The sequence below is a fragment of the Zea mays genome, chromosome 3 (genome assembly GCF_902167145.1).
Source record: "Zea mays cultivar B73 chromosome 3, Zm-B73-REFERENCE-NAM-5.0, whole genome shotgun sequence".
Lineage (NCBI taxonomy): Eukaryota > Viridiplantae > Streptophyta > Magnoliopsida > Poales > Poaceae > Zea > Zea mays.
Window position 1 is genome coordinate 228,210,279 of NC_050098.1, and position 23,482 is coordinate 228,233,760.

Sequence of the window (23,482 nt, forward strand, 5' to 3'; positions counted from 1 at the left end):
TTTGGTTGGTAATAACTTAGTGGCGTGGCTGCAACTTACAATCATGATTATGAATACTCAACTAACTGATCAGAGAGACACATTCGAGTGGTCTCTACATCTGAATGGTCAATGGCCAGTTCACGGTTCAGTCAATGTACCGAGCCCTTATAATGCTGCATATTGCAACTAGAAGACATCCTATATGAAAACTTAGGATTCCTCTAAAGATTAAGGTTTTTATGTGGTATCTTATCAAGAACATAGTTTTTACCAAAGACAACCTAGCAAAAAAGCAATGGAAAGGACATTTAAAGTGTGTTGCATGTATTTTGGATGAATCCATTCAACACCTTTTTTTATTGCTATATTTCTAGATGTGTATGGCGGTGTGTTCAGGTCTCCTTTAATATCTTACCACCTAGAAGCATACATCATATGTTTGGAAGGTGGATGGAAGGGGTAGAGGGGAACCTTAGGAACAAGATTTGGTTGGAACTTGTGCCTTTTGCTGGGCAATTTGGTTATGCAAAAATGATGTCGTTTTTACAATGCACAAGTGCCTACTCCTTTGCAGGTAGTCTTCAGGGGAACGTACTGAATGAGGGAGTGGGCAATACTGCTAAAGGGAGAAGACGAACCACAAATAAAGCTGGGATGTCGTTTGCTTGAAACGACCATGATGCAGATTTTCGCTTCCAATGGATGGAATTGTTCTAGCAGGATCCCATTATAGTAGCTTGTGTTTTGCCTCTGCCTTGGACTCGCATGTTATGTTTGTGTTGTTAGCATTATCCTTGTTGATGAGGACATCCTCCACTATTACCCGTTGGCAAAGACGCAATTGGCCCAGTTGGCCCAATTGTAGTCAGACGGCGATCGTGTGAGCCTCAGAATTATCCTACCTCGCTTAACTTGGGAGGAGGAAGCCACTTTAAAAGGGAGAGCCACCCTTCCCCCATTGGACTAGTCTTTTGGGGCAATTGGGCCTTTCCCTGAGTTGGGTGTGCTTAATGAACTGTTGGGCTCTGGACAACCCTAATTTGTTGGGCCTCGGCCAACCCCACCTAGGCTGGGTGCATCATCTGGTATTAGAGCTAGGGCCCATTTTAAGAAGGTGGGAATGATGAGGACATCCTCCACTATTACCCGTTGGCAAAGACGCAATTGGCCCAGTTGGCCCAATTGTAGTCGGACGGCGACCGTGTGAGCCTCAGAATTATCCTACCTCGCTTAACTTGGGAGGAGGAAGCCACTTTAAAAGGGAGAGCCACCCTTCCCCCATTGGACTAGTCTTTTGGGGCGATTGGGCCTTTCCCTAAGTTGAGTGTGCTTAATAAACTGTTGGGCTCCGAGCAATCCTAATTTGTTGGGCCTCGGCCAACCCCACCTGGGCTGGGTGTATCACTTGTTTTGTCGCTGCTGTTGGGAGTACCTTTCTTAATCGTTGTTTGTTGGACAGCTTCATGCATATTTACATGCAGCGTCTAGAATTATATATTCCCTTTTCTAAAAAAACTACTGACCTCTGGTGGTATGTGGCAACAATTGCTCCATAATAAATACATAGGTTCAAAATCACTGGCTCAAGTGGAATGGAAAATTGGTGACTCCCACTTTTGGTCTTGCCTAATAAAGGTAAAGCAAGACTTTCTACACTTTGGAACCATTCTGGTCAAAGGCGGATGTCAAGTGGGAGGATAACTGGCTGGACGGGGCCCCACTGAAAGATCAATATCACTCCTTGTATAACATTACAAGACCCAAATCCATAACTAGCAGAAGTTATGAGCTCCTTCCCCTCTAACTTTTTCTAGCGAAGACAACTTTATGGATCCAACTTGGTGGATTGGATTTCCTTGCTGTCACGCATAGAGGGTTTGGAGTTGTCCTAGGAGCATGATACATTTTATTGGAACCTCACCCCTAATGGGAAGTTCTCAGTAAAATCGTATTACACAACCTTAAAGTTTAGTACTACCCCTAATATAAACAGAGACATGTGGAAGATGAAGGTCCCCTTAAAAATTAATTTTTAAGGTATCTACAAAAGGGAGTAATTTTCACAAAAGATAATCTATCCAAACAAAACTGGCATGGAAGTTTAACTTGTGCTCTCTGCCATAAGGAAGAGACCATCAACCACCTTTTCTTTGAGTGCCGCTCGACCAGTCTAGAATATTGTACAGATAGCAACTGGCTTCAATTCACTGCATAATGTGGAACATATGTTTGGGGATGGCTTCAGGGCCTTAATAAAATACTGAAATACGTGTTTCTACTTGGAGCGACAGTCTTGTGCTGGGCTCTTTAGACTTGTAGAAACGATTTAGTGTTTGAGAAAAAACTCTATTGTTCTCCTTTGCAGGTTATCCTTTCGGTGACACATTGGCTTTCACGTTGGGCTATTCTACAGAGGGAGGAGGTTCGACCTATGGTTGTAAGGGGATCGCAAACTGAAAGGGAAATAGGCTTTAAACCTTTTCCTAAATGATTTTGGTGATTGAATGTCCAACACAAACAATTGGACTAATTAGTTTGCTCTAGATTATATGTTCTACAGGTGCCAAAGATTCAACATAAAACCAATAAAAAGAACAAGACAAGAGTCAAGAGAAAGGAGCAAAGGGGCAACCGAAGGCACCCCTGGTCTGGCGCACCGGACTGTCCGGTGTGCCACCGGACAGTGAACAGTACCTGTCCGGTGCACCAGGGGACTCAGACTCAAACTCTTCACCCTCGGGATTTCTCGGAAGCCGGCGCGCTATAATTCACCGGACTGTCCGGTGTGCACCGGACATGTCCGGTGCTCCAAGGAAACGCGGTCTCCGGAACTCGCCAGCCTCGGGTTCGCGTGGTAGCCGCTCCGCTAAAATTCACCGGACTGTCCGGTGTACACCGGACTGTCCGGTGTGCCAGCGGAGCAACGGTCATCTGCGCCCAACGGTCGACTCTGACAGTAAACAGTGCAGAACAGTACACGCGGCAGAAGTCAGAGCAGAGGATCAGAGAGGCACCGGACTGTCCGGTGTGCACCGGACTGTCCGGTGCCACATGAGGACAAAGCCTCCAACGGTCGACCAGCTCCAATCTCAACGGCTAGGATGACGTGGCTGGCGCACCGGACATGTCCGGTGTGCACCGGACTGTCCGGTGCGCCCATCGACCAGCAACTTCTCCAACGGCTAGTTTTTGGATGGTGGCTATAAATACCACCTCAACCGGCCACTTCAAGGTGTGGGAGTCCAAGCAACATTCCAAGTCATCTAGTTGACATACTCAAGCCCTCCCAACCACCTATATTCATTGATCCATCCTATACACAAGATTTAGTCCACTACAACCAACACAAGTGCCACAAAAGAGAGAGCAAGCAATTGAGAGCTACTCAATTGAGTTTAGCCCTAGCGCCTTGTGAGATTCATTGAGAGATAGTGTGTGCTACATCTTTGTGTTCATTTGCGCGTGGAGTTTTTGACTCCCATTCGAACTTCCTCCAAAGTGTTGGAGGCTTGTAAAAGCTAGCAAGAGACACCAAAGATTGTGGTGGTCCTTGTGGGATCGAGAGTGATCCTTGAGAAGAAGAAGAGCTCGCCGATCCTTGTGTGATCGGGAGAGAGGGAAAGGGTTGAAAAAGACCCGTCCTTAAGTGGACTCCTCAACGGGGACTAGGCCTTCGAGGGCCGAACCTCGGTAAAACAAATCACCCGTGTTCATTGTGCTTTTGCTTGTGATTTGTTTGCCTTCCCTTACTCTAAGTTCTCTTGCACTATTCTTTGCTCATATCATTTGGTGTTGCTTCAAGTTAAAATCTCATTTAAGTGAAGCAACACTCCGCAAGAAAAGAACTTGAGTCAGTGCTCTTTTTTCATCTAAGCTTTCTTACTTTGTTATCATAGAATTATTAGTTGTATTGATTTATCACTTCCGCATTATTTGAAAGCTATACTCTTTACTAGCAAGAACTTAGTTTTTATACTCCGATAATTGTTCATCTTGTTCTAACCACTAATCAAAGGATCTAGTTGGGGGATAAAGTTTTAATTTTCAGGTTTCGCCTATCCACCCCCCCTCTAGGCGACTTTCAATTGGTATCGGAGCTAGGCACTTCATCTTGAGTCTAACAACTCGAAGTGATGGCTCGTAGAAGATCCCAAAAGAACAAGAAGACTCCTCCAACGAACGCAACTCAAAAGGAGGTAACTCTTGAGATATTATGTGATGATTGTTCTAATTATGATTCATGGTCTACTAGTGTGATAAATGCCTTTAGAACCATACATCCTCAATTAGAACAAATTATTGACAAGAGTATTTTTCCCTCTAGTTTTAATGGAAAAATTAATTCCGAGGAGGATCAAAGATGTTATCGCTTAAACTACCTAGCTTTTGACATTTTAAACAATTCTCTTAGCAAAGAAGATTATCGTGCCTTCATATCAAACTATGACGAATCCATTCATGATGCGCATGATATTTGGACTAGAATTAGAAGCAAATTTGATGAGTCCAAACATGATAGTTCATTTTGTGTCTCTACTTCCTTTGGTATTTGTGATACTAACCCTTGCAAGGAAGAAGAAGAAAATGAACGATGGAGACCAAACGATGAATCCACCTCTCCAAAAGGTTTGTCTTCCCATTTCGATTCCCACATGTGTTGTGTGGCTAATGAAAATGATAGCGGAAGCACAAATGAGGATGAGGAGGAAGAAAGAAGCTTTGTGCATCTCTACGCTCGCCTAAGCCAAGAAGATAAGGCGGTCATGCTCAGACTTCTAGAAAGAGCAAGAGAGCAAAGCGAAGCTCGTCAAAGGGTAGAAGATATTCTCTCCATGAAAATGCTACACTTTGACGAGTTGACTAAAGAACATGAGGAGCTAAAGTGCTCTCATGTTGACTTGGTCCAAAGGTATGAAACTATTTCAATTGAGCAAGATAACACTTCACATTGTATCGCTCAATTAGTAAATAGGAATACCTTGCTCAAGGACCAAGTAGAAAAGCTAAAAGTTGAAAATCTAGCTTTTCAAGATAAATATGATATGCTTCTATGTTCTCATGAAAATCTTATGGATAATCATATCATATTAAACATTGCTCATGAGGTTGTGATAGAGAACTTAAAATCCCAACAACCTCATTCGTGCACATGTATTCAAATTGATACTATATTACCATGTGCTAATGCTTGTTGTTTGTCAACAAGCAAATCTTCCTTTGAGCTAAAATTTGCAGGAACAAATGATGATACATATCAAAAGCTCAAAGAAGAAAATGAGAGGCTAAAGATGAGCTTGACACAACTTAAAGGGAAATGCATCGCTCAACCTTCTCAAGATAACCGTGATCACATGGTGAAGAAGCTTGAGACGGGAACAACTGTGGCATGCACTACATCCCTTGAAGAAAATGTCAAGGATTTGAGGATTGCCAAGGGGAAGAAACAAAAGAAGAAATTCAACACCTCCTCCAAAAGCCTCAACCACGCCTCCACAAAAGGTAACATCCAAGGTAATGATCAAGCCACACTTCACATTAAGAGGTGTAGTGAATGCTTTAAAGAGGGGCACTTGATTAGGTCGTGTCCCTACATTAAAAATGGCTTGATTATTAACAAGGATGATAGACTTTGTTTTAAATGCTCCAAGAAGGGACACTTGCTTAGATCTTGTCCCCATTTAAAACAAAAAGGCATAGGGTTAGAAAAGAAAATTTTTACTAACCATGTAGCAAGCAACAAACAAGGAAGGAAGAAAGTTTCAAAACTTGGAAAACGCCTATGCTACACATGCCGAGAAAAGGGACATCAATGCAAGGATTGTCCCATTGGTAACAATTTCACTCCTAACTTGTCAATTGATTCTCATATAACTAGGCAACCCAAAATTGCAACTTGTGCTAGAAAGGTAATGAGTTTACCTAGTACTAACACAAAGGATTTTTGGGTTGCTAGATCTTTGTTGACTAATCGTGATGGACCCATTAAGCGATGGGTACCAAAATATGCTTGACAAGCCTTGTAGGAGAAGGAGATGGTATGAACCTTTGGGGTGCTTGAGGGAGTTAATTCAATTCTTATCAACTCAAGCTATCAATCTTCAAATGATCTACATATTCAAGATTGACCCAAGGTTACTTCAGTTTATTGTACTCAAAACTCATATCATCTCGGGAAAATATTAATGTTGTAGGAAATAAAGAATCATCATGTGCGGAATATCAAAGCCTACAACATGGAGGAAAGTCAAGGGATGGTAACATTTATATTCTTAAGTGCAATTATCTTAATTTGTCATGTGTCTTGTGTAGTCACATAGAAATAGAAAGCACTTAAGGATGTTTTAAAATTATGTCATCATTCTTTGAAGAAATTCCTCTCATATGGTAGATTGTGTATTTATCAAACTCTATATTATGACAATCTACATGTTTTTTAAATTGTTGCAAGTTCTCATGGCATGTCCTTACTTTAATTATTCTATTATTGCCATGATCTAGATATAGAGAGATATTTCATGTTCTTAAAAGAATAAGGTGTCATGTAAGAAATTCAAATACTTAGGACTCTTATAAAAGGAAAAATTCTCTCTATAGCTAGAAAAGTGAGACTAATGTTTTTATCTAAGTAATTTAAGTAGTCTCACTTGTAGAGATAAATTTCTCTATGGAAATGCGTAATCCATCATGACAAGGAAAACCAATCCAATAATTTAGGTTGTATGTTTTATTGCTTAAATTGGATATGATTCTTCTACATTTATCGCTCTCCATGTTATGAATTAAGATTTATTCCCTTAAGTCTCAAGAATTTAACCATGCTTGTTTTATGAGTTAAAACTAGGCATACTTCATGGAATAATCTAGTTCATATTATAAAGTTTCCATGCCAATAGTAATTCACTTTTCATTCTTTATCAAAATGATTACTAAATGGAAACTAGTGCTTGTGTTGCTAACGTATCTCTTAAGCTTACTTATAAATATGCATAGAAGGGAAAGTACACAAGCCTCATGGGTTGATCTTCACCCAAAAGAAGAAAGGTAAAAGCAAAGGTATGGGAACTCATCTTATTAATTAAGTTTAGTTCTCATCTCAATGGGTATTTAATCTAAATTATCATATTCTACCCTTGTGAGGAATAGATTCGCTATTAGACCGAAATTAACTAAGTGTGCATTCAAATATCATTTTCTTAATGCTCATGTCCATTAGAATCTATTTAATGCCTTTGCGATATTTATATATATGTTATCATATTGATTTGCTTCCAAGTGATGATTAACTAACCTCAATATGATAAAGTAAAATCTCCAATGATTATTAAAATGCTTAAAAGGTGCTCACTCATTTTTCTCAAATGAAATGCACTAATGTTAAGGATTTTACTTCATGTCTGTGTGACTTGTGGATGATGAATTTTGTATGCTAATTATCTAAAGTAATCATCCTTCATCATATACTCCCTTGCGCTATTAACATGTCTCTTGAGTATTTTCAATAAGTTTGGAAGGAAAAAGAGACAAATATAAAGGGAGGACACTCAAATGAAAAAGAAGAACATCAAAGACAACAACACCTACTTGAACAATAAGGTCTTCACAACAATCAATGGTGTGATTGTAAGCATTCTAAATTCTTTTTCATTATGAGTTTACAAGGCTTAAGTTGTTTATTGCTAAATTTATGAGCCTTGATCAAAATGTATAATGCTTCTCCCTTTATGTCCTTAAAAGTGAATGCATCGAAATCAATTCTTTCAATTACTTGATGCATATCTTTAGGGGGAGTCCATTCTTATATTTTGATTATGTTGAGACTATTGCTTTTTCTTAGTAATTTCATATAGTCTCTTGCATGAGAATAATGTTTCTCATATAGTATGCTACTTCACATCAATCAAACTTGTTAAAGTAATATCGCTTTTATCAAGGATTATTGCTTTCATTTTTAAAAAATAGCATGCTTATTGGATTCTCCTATTTTTAAGCTTGATTGAAAATTTAATGCCTTTGTTGTTTTCTTGATCGCATGTTGGTTGATCATTGAACAACTTCAATTATCACTTATGCTTCTTAGTGCCTCATGTAATTTGAATTTGATTTCAATTGTAATTTTAACTGACATCTATCTTGATATGCACTAAGGAAAAAGGAGAATTCATGATTCATTTTTACAACTTGTGATCCATTTGATATATGCTAACACTAACTTGAAAAAGATCACTAGTTGTAAAACTCTCTCTTGTGCAAAGTATTTCCACATATTGTCATTGAGTATAGGTCTTAAGCAACTAAGACTAAGGACAAAGCACAATGAAGAGAGCGTCTCTATGAGAAGGTACAAAAGGGTAAAACCACTTCCTTTCATTTAAACTTGTACCTAAATCTTCCTCTTATAAGCATTCTTTGCATATCTTATACATAAGGAAGAGAAAGCATGTCCTTTGCATTTATCCCTGCTTCATACCTAGTTTAACCTCTTAAAATTTCACTCATGCATTATTGCATCTTTGCTAAAACTAGATGAAGTGATTCTATTGTCAAAGAGCTTAAAGCTTAACCTTGTAACGAGGATAAGCTACCTTTGTTCCAAAGGTGGATGGTCCTTAAGTCTCTTTGAAATCCTTAAAGGAAAATGCTTAAAATGTTTGCAACATGCTTTCATAAGTGCATAAACTGTCTTGAGCATCACTCATATACTATGACACAATGCACTTCACTTTCTCTATGATATAGACTTGTTCTCATTAACCTAATTATGTGCACTTGGCATTTAAGGCCAAAATATGTATTCCTCTCAAGGCACATATTTAGGGGGAGAAATCTATATTATATAGAACTATGATCATGCTTAATTGACATATCTCTTGATCATATCTCTTTCATTTTGGTACAAATGCATATATCCTATTATTCCCGTACCATGACTACGACTAATATGTTTCCAAGTATATTACTATGCTAAGTCGTAGATTGAAAGGGAAATGGAGTCTTCGGCAAAAACAAAGGCTTCCACTCCGTATATCATACTTCGCCATCACTCCAAGCAACTCTCTATTCTTTGGGGGAGAAATGAGCATCAAAGAAAAGGACTTCGTCTCTGGAAGAGAGTAAGAGCCCAAAGCTAAAAGACCGGACTTCGCCTTTGGTATAATCTTAACTCATTTATTTATGCCCAAAGGGGAAGATAGCACTTCGAGGGCTCTAATGATTCCATTTTTGGCGATTCATGCCAAAAAGGGGGAGAAATGAGCCCAAAGCAAATGGACCGCACCACCACCACCAAATTCAAAAACTTAGTGCTTTCCAAAAGTATTTATCATTTGGTATCCTATTGTGTTCAAAAAGGGGGAGAAAGGAGTATTTCAAAAGGTATATCAAAACCCTCTTGAACACTAAGAGGTGGATCTCTTTTAGGGGGAGTTTTGTTGAAGTCAAAGGGAAAGCATTTGAAACAGGGGGAGAAAATTTCAAAACTTGAAAAAGGGAAAGCATTTGAAACAGGGGGAGAAAATTTCAAAACTTGAAAATGCTTTGTAAACTCTTATTCATTTACCTTTGACTATTTGCAAAAAGAACTTTGAAAAGATTTACAAAAGATTTTGCAAAAACAAAACATGTGGTGCAAGCGTGGTCCAAAATGCTAGATAAAGAAAGAACCATTCATGCATATCTTATGAAATCAATATTGGTTTAAATTCCAAGCAATCTTTGCACTTACCGTAGGCAAACTAGTTCAATTATGCTCTTATATTTTTGCTTTGGTTTGTGTTGGCATCAATCTCCAAAAAGGGGGAGATTGAAAGGGAAATAGGCTTTAAACCTTTTCCTAAATGATTTTGGTGATTGAATGTCCAACACAAACAATTGGACTAATTAGTTTGCTCTAGATTATATGTTCTACAGGTGCCAAAGATTCAACATAAAACCAATAAAAAGAACAAGACAAGAGTCAAGAGAAAGGAGCAAAGGGGCAACCGAAGGCACCCCTGGTCTGGCGCACCGGACTGTCCGGTGTGCCACCGGACAGTGAACAGTACCTGTCCGGTGCACCAGGGGACTCAGACTCAAACTCTTCACCCTCGGGATTTCTCGGAAGCCGGCGCGCTATAATTCACCGGACTGTCCGGTGTGCACCGGACATGTCCGGTGCTCCAAGGAAACGCGGTCTCCGGAACTCGCCAGCCTCGGGTTCGCGTGGTAGCCGCTCCGCTAAAATTCACCGGACTGTCCGGTGTACACCGGACTGTCCGGTGTGCCAGCGGAGCAACGGTCATCTGCGCCCAACGGTCGACTCTGACAGTAAACAGTGCAGAACAGTACACGCGGCAGAAGTCAGAGCAGAGGATCAGAGAGGCACCGGACTGTCCGGTGTGCACCGGACTGTCCGGTGCCACATGAGGACAAAGCCTCCAACGGTCGACCAGCTCCAATCTCAACGGCTAGGATGACGTGGCTGGCGCACCGGACATGTCCGGTGTGCACCGGACTGTCCGGTGCGCCCATCGACCAGCAACTTCTCCAACGGCTAGTTTTTGGATGGTGGCTATAAATACCACCTCAACCGGCCACTTCAAGGTGTGGGAGTCCAAGCAACATTCCAAGTCATCTAGTTGACATACTCAAGCCCTCCCAACCACCTATATTCATTGATCCATCCTATACACAAGATTTAGTCCACTACAACCAACACAAGTGCCACAAAAGAGAGAGCAAGCAATTGAGAGCTACTCAATTGAGTTTAGCCCTAGCGCCTTGTGAGATTCATTGAGAGATAGTGTGTGCTACATCTTTGTGTTCATTTGCGCGTGGAGTTTTTGACTCCCATTCGAACTTCCTCCAAAGTGTTGGAGGCTTGTAAAAGCTAGCAAGAGACACCAAAGATTGTGGTGGTCCTTGTGGGATCGAGAGTGATCCTTGAGAAGAAGAAGAGCTCGCCGATCCTTGTGTGATCGGGAGAGAGGGAAAGGGTTGAAAAAGACCCGTCCTTAAGTGGACTCCTCAACGGGGACTAGGCCTTCGAGGGCCGAACCTCGGTAAAACAAATCACCCGTGTTCATTGTGCTTTTGCTTGTGATTTGTTTGCCTTCCCTTACTCTAAGTTCTCTTGCACTATTCTTTGCTCATATCATTTGGTGTTGCTTCAAGTTAAAATCTCATTTAAGTGAAGCAACACTCCGCAAGAAAAGAACTTGAGTCAGTGCTCTTTTTTCATCTAAGCTTTTTTACTTTGTTATCATAGAATTATTAGTTGTATTGATTTATCACTTCCGCATTATTTGAAAGCTATACTCTTTACTAGCAAGAACTTAGTTTTTATACTCCGATAATTGTTCATCTTGTTCTAACCACTAATCAAAGGATCTAGTTGGGGGATAAAGTTTTAATTTTCAGGTTTCGCCTATCCACCCCCCCCCTCTAGGCGACTTTCACAAACCTTGGTGAGGGTGGCCATGGCGTTTTTCTCCTGGACGCACGACTCAAGATCTAGACTTCGGATTGGTTATCATTAGATCTATGTTATTTTAGTTTTTTGTAGTTGGCTATGTACATTAGGAAGAGGGCGGAAGTTCTATACCAAGGATTTGTATCGTTTTGATGTAATGACTTGGTATCTTCAATATAAGCTTCCTTTATCTAAAAACCCCTCTACCCATCAGGTAAGAAGAGTAGTATGAGTATATGTTGCTCCCACATATAACCGCAAGTATTTTATATGTATCTATCCATATATGTTGTTAGATTTAATATAGACATGACTTATATTTTACTAAATAAAACAAATTCTAGTTACATATTAAATATCTGGAGCCATGAGACTCTTTTGGATACTCCTAGACTCTTTTGAGCCCCTTAGGTTCGTTCAAAGGCTCTCTTAGGGCTAATTTTGAATATCAAGGGACGTCCTCCACCATGGATCCCCTCTAATTCCCTTATCACCAAACGAGCCCTTAGGGATCTTGCCGTCTTAGAACCATTTGGGGGCCTTAGGTTCCCTTGGGGCCATCAGGATATCTTGTGCCCTCGATGGGCATTAGTAGTGTTGAGGCCCTCGGGACATTCGAGGCCCTTGAGGCCATAGGGGTGTTGGAGCCATTCAAGGTTGTCGTAGAATTATCCATAACTGTCCTATGTAGGTGTATTTGTTTTGTCACTTGGACTAGTTAATGGAGAAAATAATAGTCAAATTGATAGAGATGTAATATACCTATAATATATGTGGTAATGGATGTACATTACGATGATTACTCTATCTTTTTGTCTTCCTACATGTCATACCCAATTATTAAAACAAATTGGGCTCGATATATGTGTGTCCAAGAAGTCTACACATACAACACAGAAATAGAGTATATCAAAAAATAATATTCTATAGAAAAAACATATATTTAACTTTTACTTATTAGAATATAGCATAACGATTACTAAACTTATCTTCATAGGGAGAGTAGACTAGGGGTATATACGCCTTAACACTTATAAAACTTTTCAGAAAATTGACTAGGTCCACTATTTGATACATATCTATGATTTTTTTCTAAAGTATTAAAAATAAACAAGCATAAGTACTCTCATACTTAACAAATATAACACATGGTTTGTGAGGCTCAAAAGGATATAGCACATGTTTACTAGAATTAACATTTTATTAAGTCATCTTTTAACATTAATAAAATCAAATTTTGCTTAGTTCTAATATTCCACATAATCACATGATCATATACAAAAATAAAAAAATATATAGCATAAATCCATAAATAAATCATCAATCTCTTTCCATTCATCCATGTTCATTCAGTTAACTATCCAATAAGGAGTCTATGCCACCCATAACCACGAGCACGACTCTTATAACAGTTTAAACACTCTACAGAGGTTGTACATCTTTCCCCATGTTGGGGGCCTTCGTCTTCTGAAGGTCCTCAAAAACATGATTAACAATGTTTCCCAAGTATAATATATGTACAGGAACCTTCGGACCCGGGATGAAGCTGTACACAATATGGAAAGCAGGATTAGAACGAAGGTTGAACCAGCGCCGAAGCTACGCGCAAGGAAGCTTCGGCTCAGTAGCAGAAAGAGAAACCGACTTAAGGAGAAAAAGGCTATCTAGTCTTCGACAGATTGTTATTAAGTCGATAGTGAATATGAAGGACATGAATACAATTTTACGCAGGTTGCATCCTGTGCCTATAAATAGATGAACAGTACCCCGTACTGTTCACGCTGACTTGTACTCGCTCGTGCGTCACATTTGTACTCTTGTCTTCTATCAAGCCGAAGGTACAAATATAATTCGATATTGTTCTTATTCATTTATGATTATATAATAAGGATATATAGATAACTTCATATAATTATTCATGCTATTTCTCATGTTTCGTGTGCTTCTCCTCTCATCAATGTGAACTGTGATGATGAATGTATGTCCTTCATGACCTTCGTCCGAAGATTGTTATATCCTAAGGGAGATAATGTTTCAAAGGACGAAGGCCATTAATTATTAACTTTCTTTTTGTGTTTCCTTGTTCTTAACTCATAGCATTTGAGAACAAGTCCACAACATTGGCGCCTACCTCCGGTGAACTCATTCGACCACCTTCGGCAAGTTGTGACCTTCGTCATGCCGCTGAAGAAAGCTTCAGGGCTAGGGGCTACACTGCAGCCACTAGACGTCAACCGGGACACGTTGCGCAAAGCCCAAACTCAAAAGAGGAAGGCTACAAGTCCAACCCCCTAAGAGGATGAGCTGGATCAGGAGATAAGGGACCTCGAAGCTATTCATCAACAGGTTCAGAGAAAAAAGGAGAAGATGCTTCGCCTCTCTGAATTACAGAGGAAGATTGATGAAGCTACTGAGGAAATGCGTCATCTCACTCAAGATGACCAGAACCGAAGACCTCCACAAAGAGAGCTTCATCAAGACAATTGCTACAATGATGATGATTGGTATGAAGATTTCCATCATGGAAATTTTGCTTTTGATGATGCTTCTCCCCTATCAGCAGAACTGCAGGCTACAACATAGCCCCCATCATACAAGCCACCTCAGCTCCCCATGTATGATGGGCACTCAGATCTGAAGCAGTTTCTGATGAGCTACGAAGCAACTATATCTTCGTATGGAGGTAACACTATAGTCATGGCAAAATCTTTCATCATGGCAGTCCGAAGCATGGCCTAGACATGGTACTCTTCTCTTTGGCCAGAGATGATCATGTCATGGCAAAAGCTAAAGGACATGCTGGTCACCAGTTTTCAAGGCTTTCAAACGAAACCAGTCACAGCTTAGGTCTTGTTCCAGTGCACACAAGACCATGAAGAATACCTTTAGGCGTATGTCCGAAGGTTTTTGTGACTCAGAGCACAAGCACCCACAATACCCAATGAGATTTTCATTGAGGCAATCATCAAGGGTCTTCAGCCAGGGCCTACGGCCCAATACTTCGCCAGGAAACCCCCTCAGACCCTGGAGAAGTTGCTTCAGAAAATGGATGAGTACATCCGGGCGGACAACGACTTTCGCCAAAGAAAGGAAGAAGCTTACAGATTCTCTGAGATGACTAGGGGCTTTGGAGGAAGAATCCACCCTAGGCATGTCAGATCAATCCACAACTCCAGTCAGAATGATGACAAAGGAAGCCAGCTTCAGAGACCACAACACACCTCATAGTCTTCGGGACAGCAGCAAAGCTCCTTCAGGCCACCAGCTCCAAGGGGCAGAGGTGGCAGGGGCTTCGAAGGAAGATATGGGGATCAGCCTAGGAAAATCTATTGCTTATTCTGTGGTGAGGACAAGGGCCATACTACAAGAATGTGCTAAATCACTATTCTGAAGCAAAAGGAGATCGCTGAAGCCGAAGCTCGGCAAAATCAGCCGAAGCAGGTCTTACACACTGCTTTGTGCCACTCTCCCTACATACCAAAATATGTGGGCAATACATATGAATGCAATATATGATGTGATGTAATATGCAAATGAATGTCCAAACACACGCATACGAAGCCACATCCAGACCCTGCATTCCCTCAGGAATGACTGAAATCTCTACCGTTTATTTTTCGGCTTCACCGCTTATTTTGCGGTGTAAGTTCTGCATCCCCTTAGGAACATCTTTTGAACTTCTTCGCCTTCTATTTCAGCGGTATCACCGTTGATTTTTCGGTGTAAGTTCTGCATCCCCTTAGGAACATCTTTTGAACTTCTTCGCCTTATATTTCGGCGGTATTTGGCTCTGCATTCCCTTAGGAACGACTTTTGAGCAGAAAACTTACGATGCGCTCCCTTGGGAACGACTTTTTGTAGCTTCGCCGTGCTCTGCATCCCCTTAGGGACAACTTTCGAGCTTTTCCCTTTTTTCTCTCTCTGCACTCGATGGTGCCTGCTCAGATTTTACATTTTACATGTTTTGGGGGACTTTGCTCTCGTAGAGCTGAATAAGAAAGGAAAAATTAAAAGCTATGGCCCCATTAAAAACCTTTCTCCCCTTTGGAAAGGAAAAGGGTGCCATAGAAAAAATGAAAAAAAAGATTATATCAGATTACACATAATATCGTCGAAGCTCATCCGCATTCCAAGATCTAGGAATGTCATTGTCGTCCATATCCTTTAACCTGTAAGAACCGGGCCTTGACGAAGATACCACTAAAAAAGGTCCTTCCCACTTCAGCTGTAGTTTGCATACTGTGTCCGGATTAGCCACTCTCCGAAGCACCAAATGTCCTGGCTTGATATTTTTCAGTCGGACTTTTCTGTCGCGCTATTTTATTGTTTCGGCTTGATATTTATTGATATTTTCCACAGCCTGAAGTATGGTCCCTTCTATAGTGTCTTTTGCCACGTGGTAATCAGCTTCATCTTCGGTCGAAGCTGTTATTCTTATTGACCCCGCTTTAGCTTCTTCTGAGGTTATAACTTCATCACCAAATAATAACTTGAATGGCGTAAAACCTGTTGATCTTGATATGGTTGTATTGTGGCTCCACACCACTTTAATCAACTCATCTAGCCACTTTCCTTTGGGCTGATTAAAGATTAGCTTCATTATTCCTGTCATCATAATACCATTTGCTCTTTCGACAAGTCCATTTGACTCTGGATGTCTGACTGACGCAAAATGAATCTTCGTGCCAATTTGATCACAAAATTCCTTGAAAGCTTCGGCATCAAACTGTGTTCTGTTGTCCACAGTTATAGCCTTCGGCACGCCGAAGCGACAAACAATGTTTTGCCAGAAGAATTTCTAGACTGTGACCGAAGTTATTGTGGCCAAAGGCTTCGCTTCAATCCACTTGGAAAAATATTCTATAGCTAACACAACATATCTTAAATTGCCTTGTGCAGGTGGAACTGGACCTAACAAATCCAGGCCCCATCTTTGCAATGGCCAGGTTGGTTGTATTAACTGGGTTAGCGACGAAGGTTGTTTCTGGTCTCTTGCACATTTTTGACAATTTTCGCACTTTTGAACCAGATCTACTGCATCCGAAGCTGCCTTCGGCCAATAAAATCCTTGTCTGAAGACTTTCCCCAGCAAAGGCCTAGACCCAATGTGAGATCCACACAAACCTGCATTTATTTCCTTCATCAGCTCTATACCTTCGGTTCTGGATAAACACTTGAGAAGTGGAGAGCAGACACCATGTTTGTATAACTCCCCTTCTATTATCACATATGGTCTTGTTCTTGCCTCCATTCTCTTATTATAAGCTTCGTCATCTGAAAGACAATTACCTTGGAGGAAAGATATAATTTCAATCCTCCAATCTTCACTATGTAGCGGAGAAATAGTAAGCACTGCTCTCTCCAAGAGTTCAACCGAAGGTGCCTTTATTGTTTTAAAAAATACTTCCGAAGGTAGAGGGAGCCCCTGAGCCACTGATTTGGCTAGTAAATCTGCATGCTCATTTTCACCTCTTGGGATATTCTTAACAGAAAAACCTTCGAAAGAAGCCTCCAACCTTTGAACTGTATCCAGATATCTTTCAAGCTTCGGATCTCTTGCCTTGCTACTTTTGTCCACATGGCCAGAAATAACTTGAGAATCAGTTTTCAGAATGGCCCTTCTTGTTTCTATTGCCCTTAACTTCCAAAGCCCCAACAGAAGTGCTTCGTACTCAGCAATATTATTTGTGAAACTGAAATCAAGCTTGGCTGCATAACATGTTTTGACTTTTGAAGGTGCCACTAGGACTGCAGCCGCTCCTGCACCGAAGGTTCCCCAAGAACCATCGTAGAACACTGTCTAAGCTTCGACATCTTTGTTTACTTCTTCTTTGTGAGCCCCTGGTGTCCAATCAGCGATGAAGTCTGCTAACGCTTGGGACTGGATTGAGGATCTATGCACATAATCAATGGTGAATTCATTAAGTTCTGCAGCCCATTTCCCAATTCTTCCAGTAGCTTCTCTGTTCCTCATAATATCCTTCAAAGGTTGTGACGAAGGAACAATTATGTGATATGCTTGAAAATAATGCCGAAGCTTTCTGGAGGCCATTAACACAGCATATAGCACCTTTTCCAATTTTGTGTAGTTTTTCTTTGACGGACTCAAAACTCCGGAGACAAAGTACACTGGAGCTTGCTTTTTAACTTGGCCATCTAGCTTCTCCTGTACAAGTGCCGCACTTACTGCAGAATGTGAGGCTGCAACATATAAGAGCAATGGAGCCCTAGCAAAGGTGGAGTTAACGTTGTTAAGTCAATCAAATATTGCTTCAACTCTTCGAAGGCCTTTTGCTGAGCCGGACCCCATTGGAAGACTTCGACTGACTTTAGTATTTCAAAGAAAGGCAGATTTCTTTCTGCTGATCTGGATATAAATCTGTTCAATGATGCTAATCTACCTGCCAGCCGTTGAGCTCCTTTCTTTACGCTTGGCGGTTCCATACGAAGGATAACTTCAATTTTGCTTGGGTTAGCTTCAATTCCCTTCGTTGATACTAGACAGCCAAGGAACTTGCCCTTCTTTACCCCCAAAACACATTTTTCTGGATTTAATTTCAAACCAGCTTGCCTGAAATTAGCAAATGTCTCTTGCAAATCAGCAATGTGATTTTCTTGCTTTGTGCTCTTAACTATGATATCATCAACACAAGTCAACACATTCCTGCCTATTTGAGAATGGAGGACTCTGTCTGTCATTCTGCTGAAGCTTCCTCCAGCATTTTTGAGCCCCTCAGGCATCCAAAGATAGCAATATGTGCCACTGGGGGTTATGAAGCTAGTTTTAGGCTCATCTTCCTTCTTCATCCAGATTTGGTGGTAGCATGAGTAACAATCTAGTAGACTCATGAGCTCTGACAAAGCTGCTGCATCTACTAGAGAATCTATCCTTGGCAATGAGAACTCATCTTTTGGACAAGCTTTGTTAAGATATGTAAAATCAATAAACATTCTCCATTTACCATTGGCCTTCTTCACCATAACAGTATTAGCTAGACACTCTGGGTATTTGACCTCTCTGATAACTCCAGCGCTAAGAAGCCTCTTTACTTCGTTCTGAGCACCTTCAACTTTGTCATCAGACATTTTCTAAAGCCTTTGTTTTCTTGGCCTGAAAGATGGATCCACATTGAGTGAATGCTCAATGACATCTCTGTTGACACTACAAAGATCATTGGCTGACCAAGCAAAGACATCTTTGTTGTTGAATAGAAATCTTAGCAAATTCTTTTCCTGTTCTTCAGATAAATGAGACCCCAGCAGTACCTTTTGTTCTGCTATATCTTCACATAGAAGCATAGGCTTCGGCTGATCCGCTGAAGCAGCCTTCTCTCTTTTGTATCGATACTACTCACAGGCTTCGGCTCCATCTATGTTATGGATTGCCTTTGAATCTGTCCAGTTTCCTTCGGCCTTCCTGGCAGCTTTTGACTGCCATGAACAGCAATGGGCCCTTGTTCCGAAGGTATCTTCATGCATAGATATGCTGGATGAAGTATTGCTTCGAAAGCATTAAGTGTTCCACGACCAATGATTGCATTGTAGGGGTACTCTATGTCAACAATGTCAAACACAACCTGTTCAGTCCTTGTATTATGAACAAAGTCGAAGGTTACTGGCATTGTGATTTTGCCAAGTGCTACAATTTGCCTTCCTCCAAAGCCACATAAAGGATGTGTAGCATCATGAATCTTATCTTCTAGCTCTTGCATCTGTCTGAATGCCTTAGCAAATATGATATTCGTTGCACTGCCTGTATCAACCAGAACATTATGGACAAGAAATCCCTTAATGACACAAGATATGACCATAGCATCATTATGAGGGTAATCTTTGAGCTGAAGGTCCTCCTGGGAGAAGGTGATTGGGTTGTGGGACCATTTTGACTTGATGAAGGGTCCCTGCACCCCAACATGCTGCACCCTTCTCTGTGCCTCCTTCTTCTGCTTCTTGTTAGCCGGCTCTGAACCTGAGCCGCCTGTTATCGACAGCACCAGCTTCGTAGTCGAAGATGCTTCGGCTTGGTTGCTGAACGAAGCCATCAACTCAAGAGTGAAAATGAGTTCACCGGAGGTGGGCGCCAATGTTGAGAACTTGTTCTCAAATGCTATGAATTAAGAACAAGGCAACACAGAATGTTAAAGGTTAAGGCCCTTCGTCCTTCGAAGCATTATTTCCCTTAAGATATAATGATCTTCGGACGAAGGTTATGAAGGACATACCTTCATCATCGCAGTATACATTAGTGAAAGAAGAAGCATATGAAACACAAAAAACAACATGGATGATTATGTAACATTATTAACTCATTTTTTATTATATTATTACGAATAAACAGAAATAATATAGAATTACATTTGTACCTTCGGCTTGACAGAAGGAGATAGTACAAGCGTGATACACGAGTGAGCACAAATCAGCGTGAACAGTACGGGGGTACTGTTCATCTATTTATAGGCACAGGACGCAGCCTGTGTGAAATTACATTTATACTCTCTACAATTGACTACATTCATGACACAAACTATCATGGGTCAATCTGTCTTTTCATCTTTAAGTCGGTGCAACCCTTCGTCTTAGGTATGTTGCTATGCCGAAGTTCTCTGTAAGGTAGCTTCGGCGTTATTTTCGTGATGATCTTCCGAATGTGTTTTTTTACAGGACCTTCGGCTTCGAAGCAGACCCCAACAACAAGGATAATCAATCAGGGTTAAATCTTTGAGTTGTACTATTGCAAGTGTTGGTTATCGGATTGTTGATATATGAATAACAAACTGAACCTATGATCCTGAGATAAATGTACATCAGCATGTTTTTTAGTAAAACACTTTTTAGCAGATATCTGGTTGGTGATTGATGCTTCGAACTTTCACTTAACATTTATGTTACTTCATATGTTGCCTCATTGTCTTGGCTGTTGATTGACTCCACGACATGTCATATCATTTTTGAAAAGCACTGTTACCATTTCCTAATGCTTTGCTCCCTCAGTCCAAAATATTGACAGGGTAAGGCAGACTATACAAATCCTTAAAGTCTGACACCATTCTTCATTTCCCAGATTGTCCAAGTTCTAGAATTAATATAATTGGGAAGAAAGAAAACCTACATCTTCCAGCTGGATTTGCTGCTGGTATCGCAGCACAATCAAACTGTAATAATCTTATTAGATATGCTATACTGTTTTTTGGGACTTGCAAAGTGCAACAGTAAGATTTTGTGCTTATTTGTTATCCAGTGTTCTTACTGCCTTGACAGGCCTTATCTACTAGCTTGTTGAAATAATTATCTTTGAAAAGTGTGCCAATTCAAATGGCATTCATCTCATTAATTGCTGCTTGGTACTATTTGTACTTGTTAATGGTGTAGTTGTAATTGTACTGCCTTGAATACTCTTATGATCCTGGAGTTGACCCATGTTCTAGTAAAATAAACGTAGAGCGTTTAGTTTTCTGGCATAGGTCGCCCGTCACCCCGCCCTTCTTGCAGTACACCAGAATCGCGGAGATTAGAAGACACATGAATTGAAGCAGCCAACTAGCTAGGACAGGAGGAGATGAGTTCGTTGGCACGCTTAGCATCTACCGCCACTTGCTCCCTTGGTGCCACTTGTAGAACAAAGCTCTGCTCTCTTCAGTCGGCATTCCTGTGTCTGTTGGAACACTAATGCCCATATGCATAAACGTGAGAATAGGCATGCATATACAGTAGGCATGCATATACAGTATAGCAGTAGCACGTTGACACATCACACACTTCCTCTACTAGTGCTTAATATCGCATGGGAGCCACGAGCATGTATGCATGTGGCATTCGCCGTTGCCGGCGGAGCGTCGTCGTTCTCCAACAACGAATCGACGATTAGGGGCGGACGGGGCTCCATGCCGGATACATGACGTATCCGGGATCCGGCTCCCCTGCCCGCTTGACCGCGTCGTGCATCTTGTGGTCCACCTGCAACGCCGCCGGCCCGACAGCATCCTCCTTCTTGTGGAACGGGTGGTCGGGCAACGCTGCTGGCCAGACAGCGTCGTGCTTCTCGTGGAATGGGTGGTCGGGCAACGCCGCCGGCCAGACAGCGCCCTGCTTCGTCTTGTGGAATGAGTGGTCTGGCAATGCCGCCGTAGGCCCACCAGTGTCCTGCTTCTTGTGGAATGGATGGTCAGGCAACGCCGCCGGCCAGACAGCGCCCTGCTTCGTCTTGTGGAATGAGTGGTCCGGCAATGCCGCCGCAGGCCCGCCAGTGTCCTGCTTCTTGTGGAATGGATGGTCAGGCAACGCCGCCGGCCAGACAGCGTCCTGCTTCTTGTGGAACGGGTGATCCGGTAGCGCCGCCGGCCAGACAGCGTCCTGCTTCTCGTGGAATGGATGGTCGGGCAACGCCGCCGGCCAGACAGCGCCCTGCTTCGTCTTGTGGAATGAGTGGTCCGGCAATGCCGCCACAGGCCCGCCAGTGTCCTGCTTCTTGTGGAATGGATGGTCAGGCAACGCCGCAGGCCAGACAACGTCCTGCTTCTTGTGGAATGGATGGTCGGGCAACGCCGCCGGCCAGACAGCGCCCTGCTTCTTGTGGAATGGGTGGTCCGGCAATGCCGCCGCAGGCCCGCCAGTGTCCTGCTTCTTGTGGAATGGGTGGTCAGGCAACGCCGCCGGCCAGACAACGTCCTGCTTCTCGTGGAATGGATGGTCGGGCAACGCCGCCGGCCAGACAGCGTCCTGCTTCTTGTGGAATGGGTGGTCCGGCAATTCCGCCGCAGGCCCGCCAGTGTCCTGCTTCTTGTGGAATGGGTGGTCAGGCAACGCCGCCGGCCAGACAGCGTCCTGCTTCTTGTGGAATGGGTGGTCCGGCAACGCCGCCGGCCAGACAATGCCAACGCCGCCGCCTGCGCGGAGAGGCCTCGGCAGGCCGGCCTTGGTCTCGCAGCGGTCGTAGCACTGCCCGTAGCAGGCCTTCATGTCGTTGGCATCTGCAAACCGACCGTTCGACGAACACGTACGGTTATCCTTGCCGTCGTCAGATCATGCGATGTTGCACAAGTAAACACATGCGTACTCAAACTGAAGTCGCTCCCAAATCAGACACACTACACACTTCACGTGCATGGCGCAAAGATTACCTGCACGGCGACGGCGGCAGGAGTCCCTGACGCAGGCGAGCTGGCAGTTTATGGGGAGTCCGGCGACGGGGCGCCGGGGCGCCGCGTCGGGCGCGCAGGTCTTGTCGCAGGCGTAGCTGCAGTAGTCTCTCATGGACTTGTCCTTGTTCATGCAGTCGTTGAAGCAGTAGTTGTAGCAGTCCGCGTACGCGCCACCCACGAGCAGCGGCAGCGCCGCCGCCGCCACCATAGCCACCGCAACCGCTCGTCCGGCAGCCATCCTGTCTTCCTCCTCCGCTCGTCCGGGCCGCTCACTCCACTCGCACTGGCTACTGCAGATTCGTTTGCGTCCTAGCGCGCTCTTATATGCCGGCCGGCCGGCAAGCGAGCCAGCCCTGTGTGTCACGCCGGGAGCGTGAGGGAGGAGGGAGACAGCCGACAGGGAGTTACAAGCGTGCGCGCAAGCGTGCGGACGAGTTGTGCGTGAGGCTGTGAGCACGCGGGGCAGCAGCGTCGTAGGCGTGCATGCTGTGTTGTTGTGTTCAACGGCTAGCGTGCGGTTGCCTGGGCGCACACTGGTCGGCAGCGGTTGGAGCAATAGAATCCCATTCTTCGATCTTCTGGCCTTCTGCTATGTGAGCCCTAGAGTGGGTTGCAACGGGAGACAAGTATGCATGTTTGAAATCAGTTCAACCAAAAAAAATCTCGGTTCAACTTTAAAGTAGTTCTTATATTAGGACATCATATACGTACAAGTCATATATTTGGTTAAATAAAAATATATAGATGACACCTATGCCTCTTCAAAAGTATCCCTTCGGTTTTTATTTATCGTATTTTAGTTCAAAAATAAACTAGCACACGACAAATATTCGAGAATAAATTCTTTTCCAATTAGACATGGAGGAAATTAATTTGTTCAAAAATGATGAGATAAGATGGCATTATCATTCTACTA

General features: G+C 42.5%; 1 protein-coding gene across 1 annotated transcript; it reads right to left on the reverse strand.

Moving 5' to 3' along the window:
- Window positions 1–20,936: 20,936 nt before the first annotated feature.
- Window positions 20,937–23,025, reverse strand: LOC103651560 (uncharacterized). The gene is made up of 2 exons (XM_008677216.4): window positions 22,546–23,025; window positions 20,937–22,395 (listed from the first exon to the last, which is right to left on the reverse strand). The coding sequence occupies exons 1-2, from the start codon at window positions 22,802–22,804 to the stop codon at window positions 21,290–21,292; spliced, it is 1,365 nt and encodes a 454-aa protein (XP_008675438.1). The 5' UTR covers window positions 22,805–23,025; the 3' UTR covers window positions 20,937–21,289.
- Window positions 23,026–23,482: the final 457 nt, after the last annotated feature.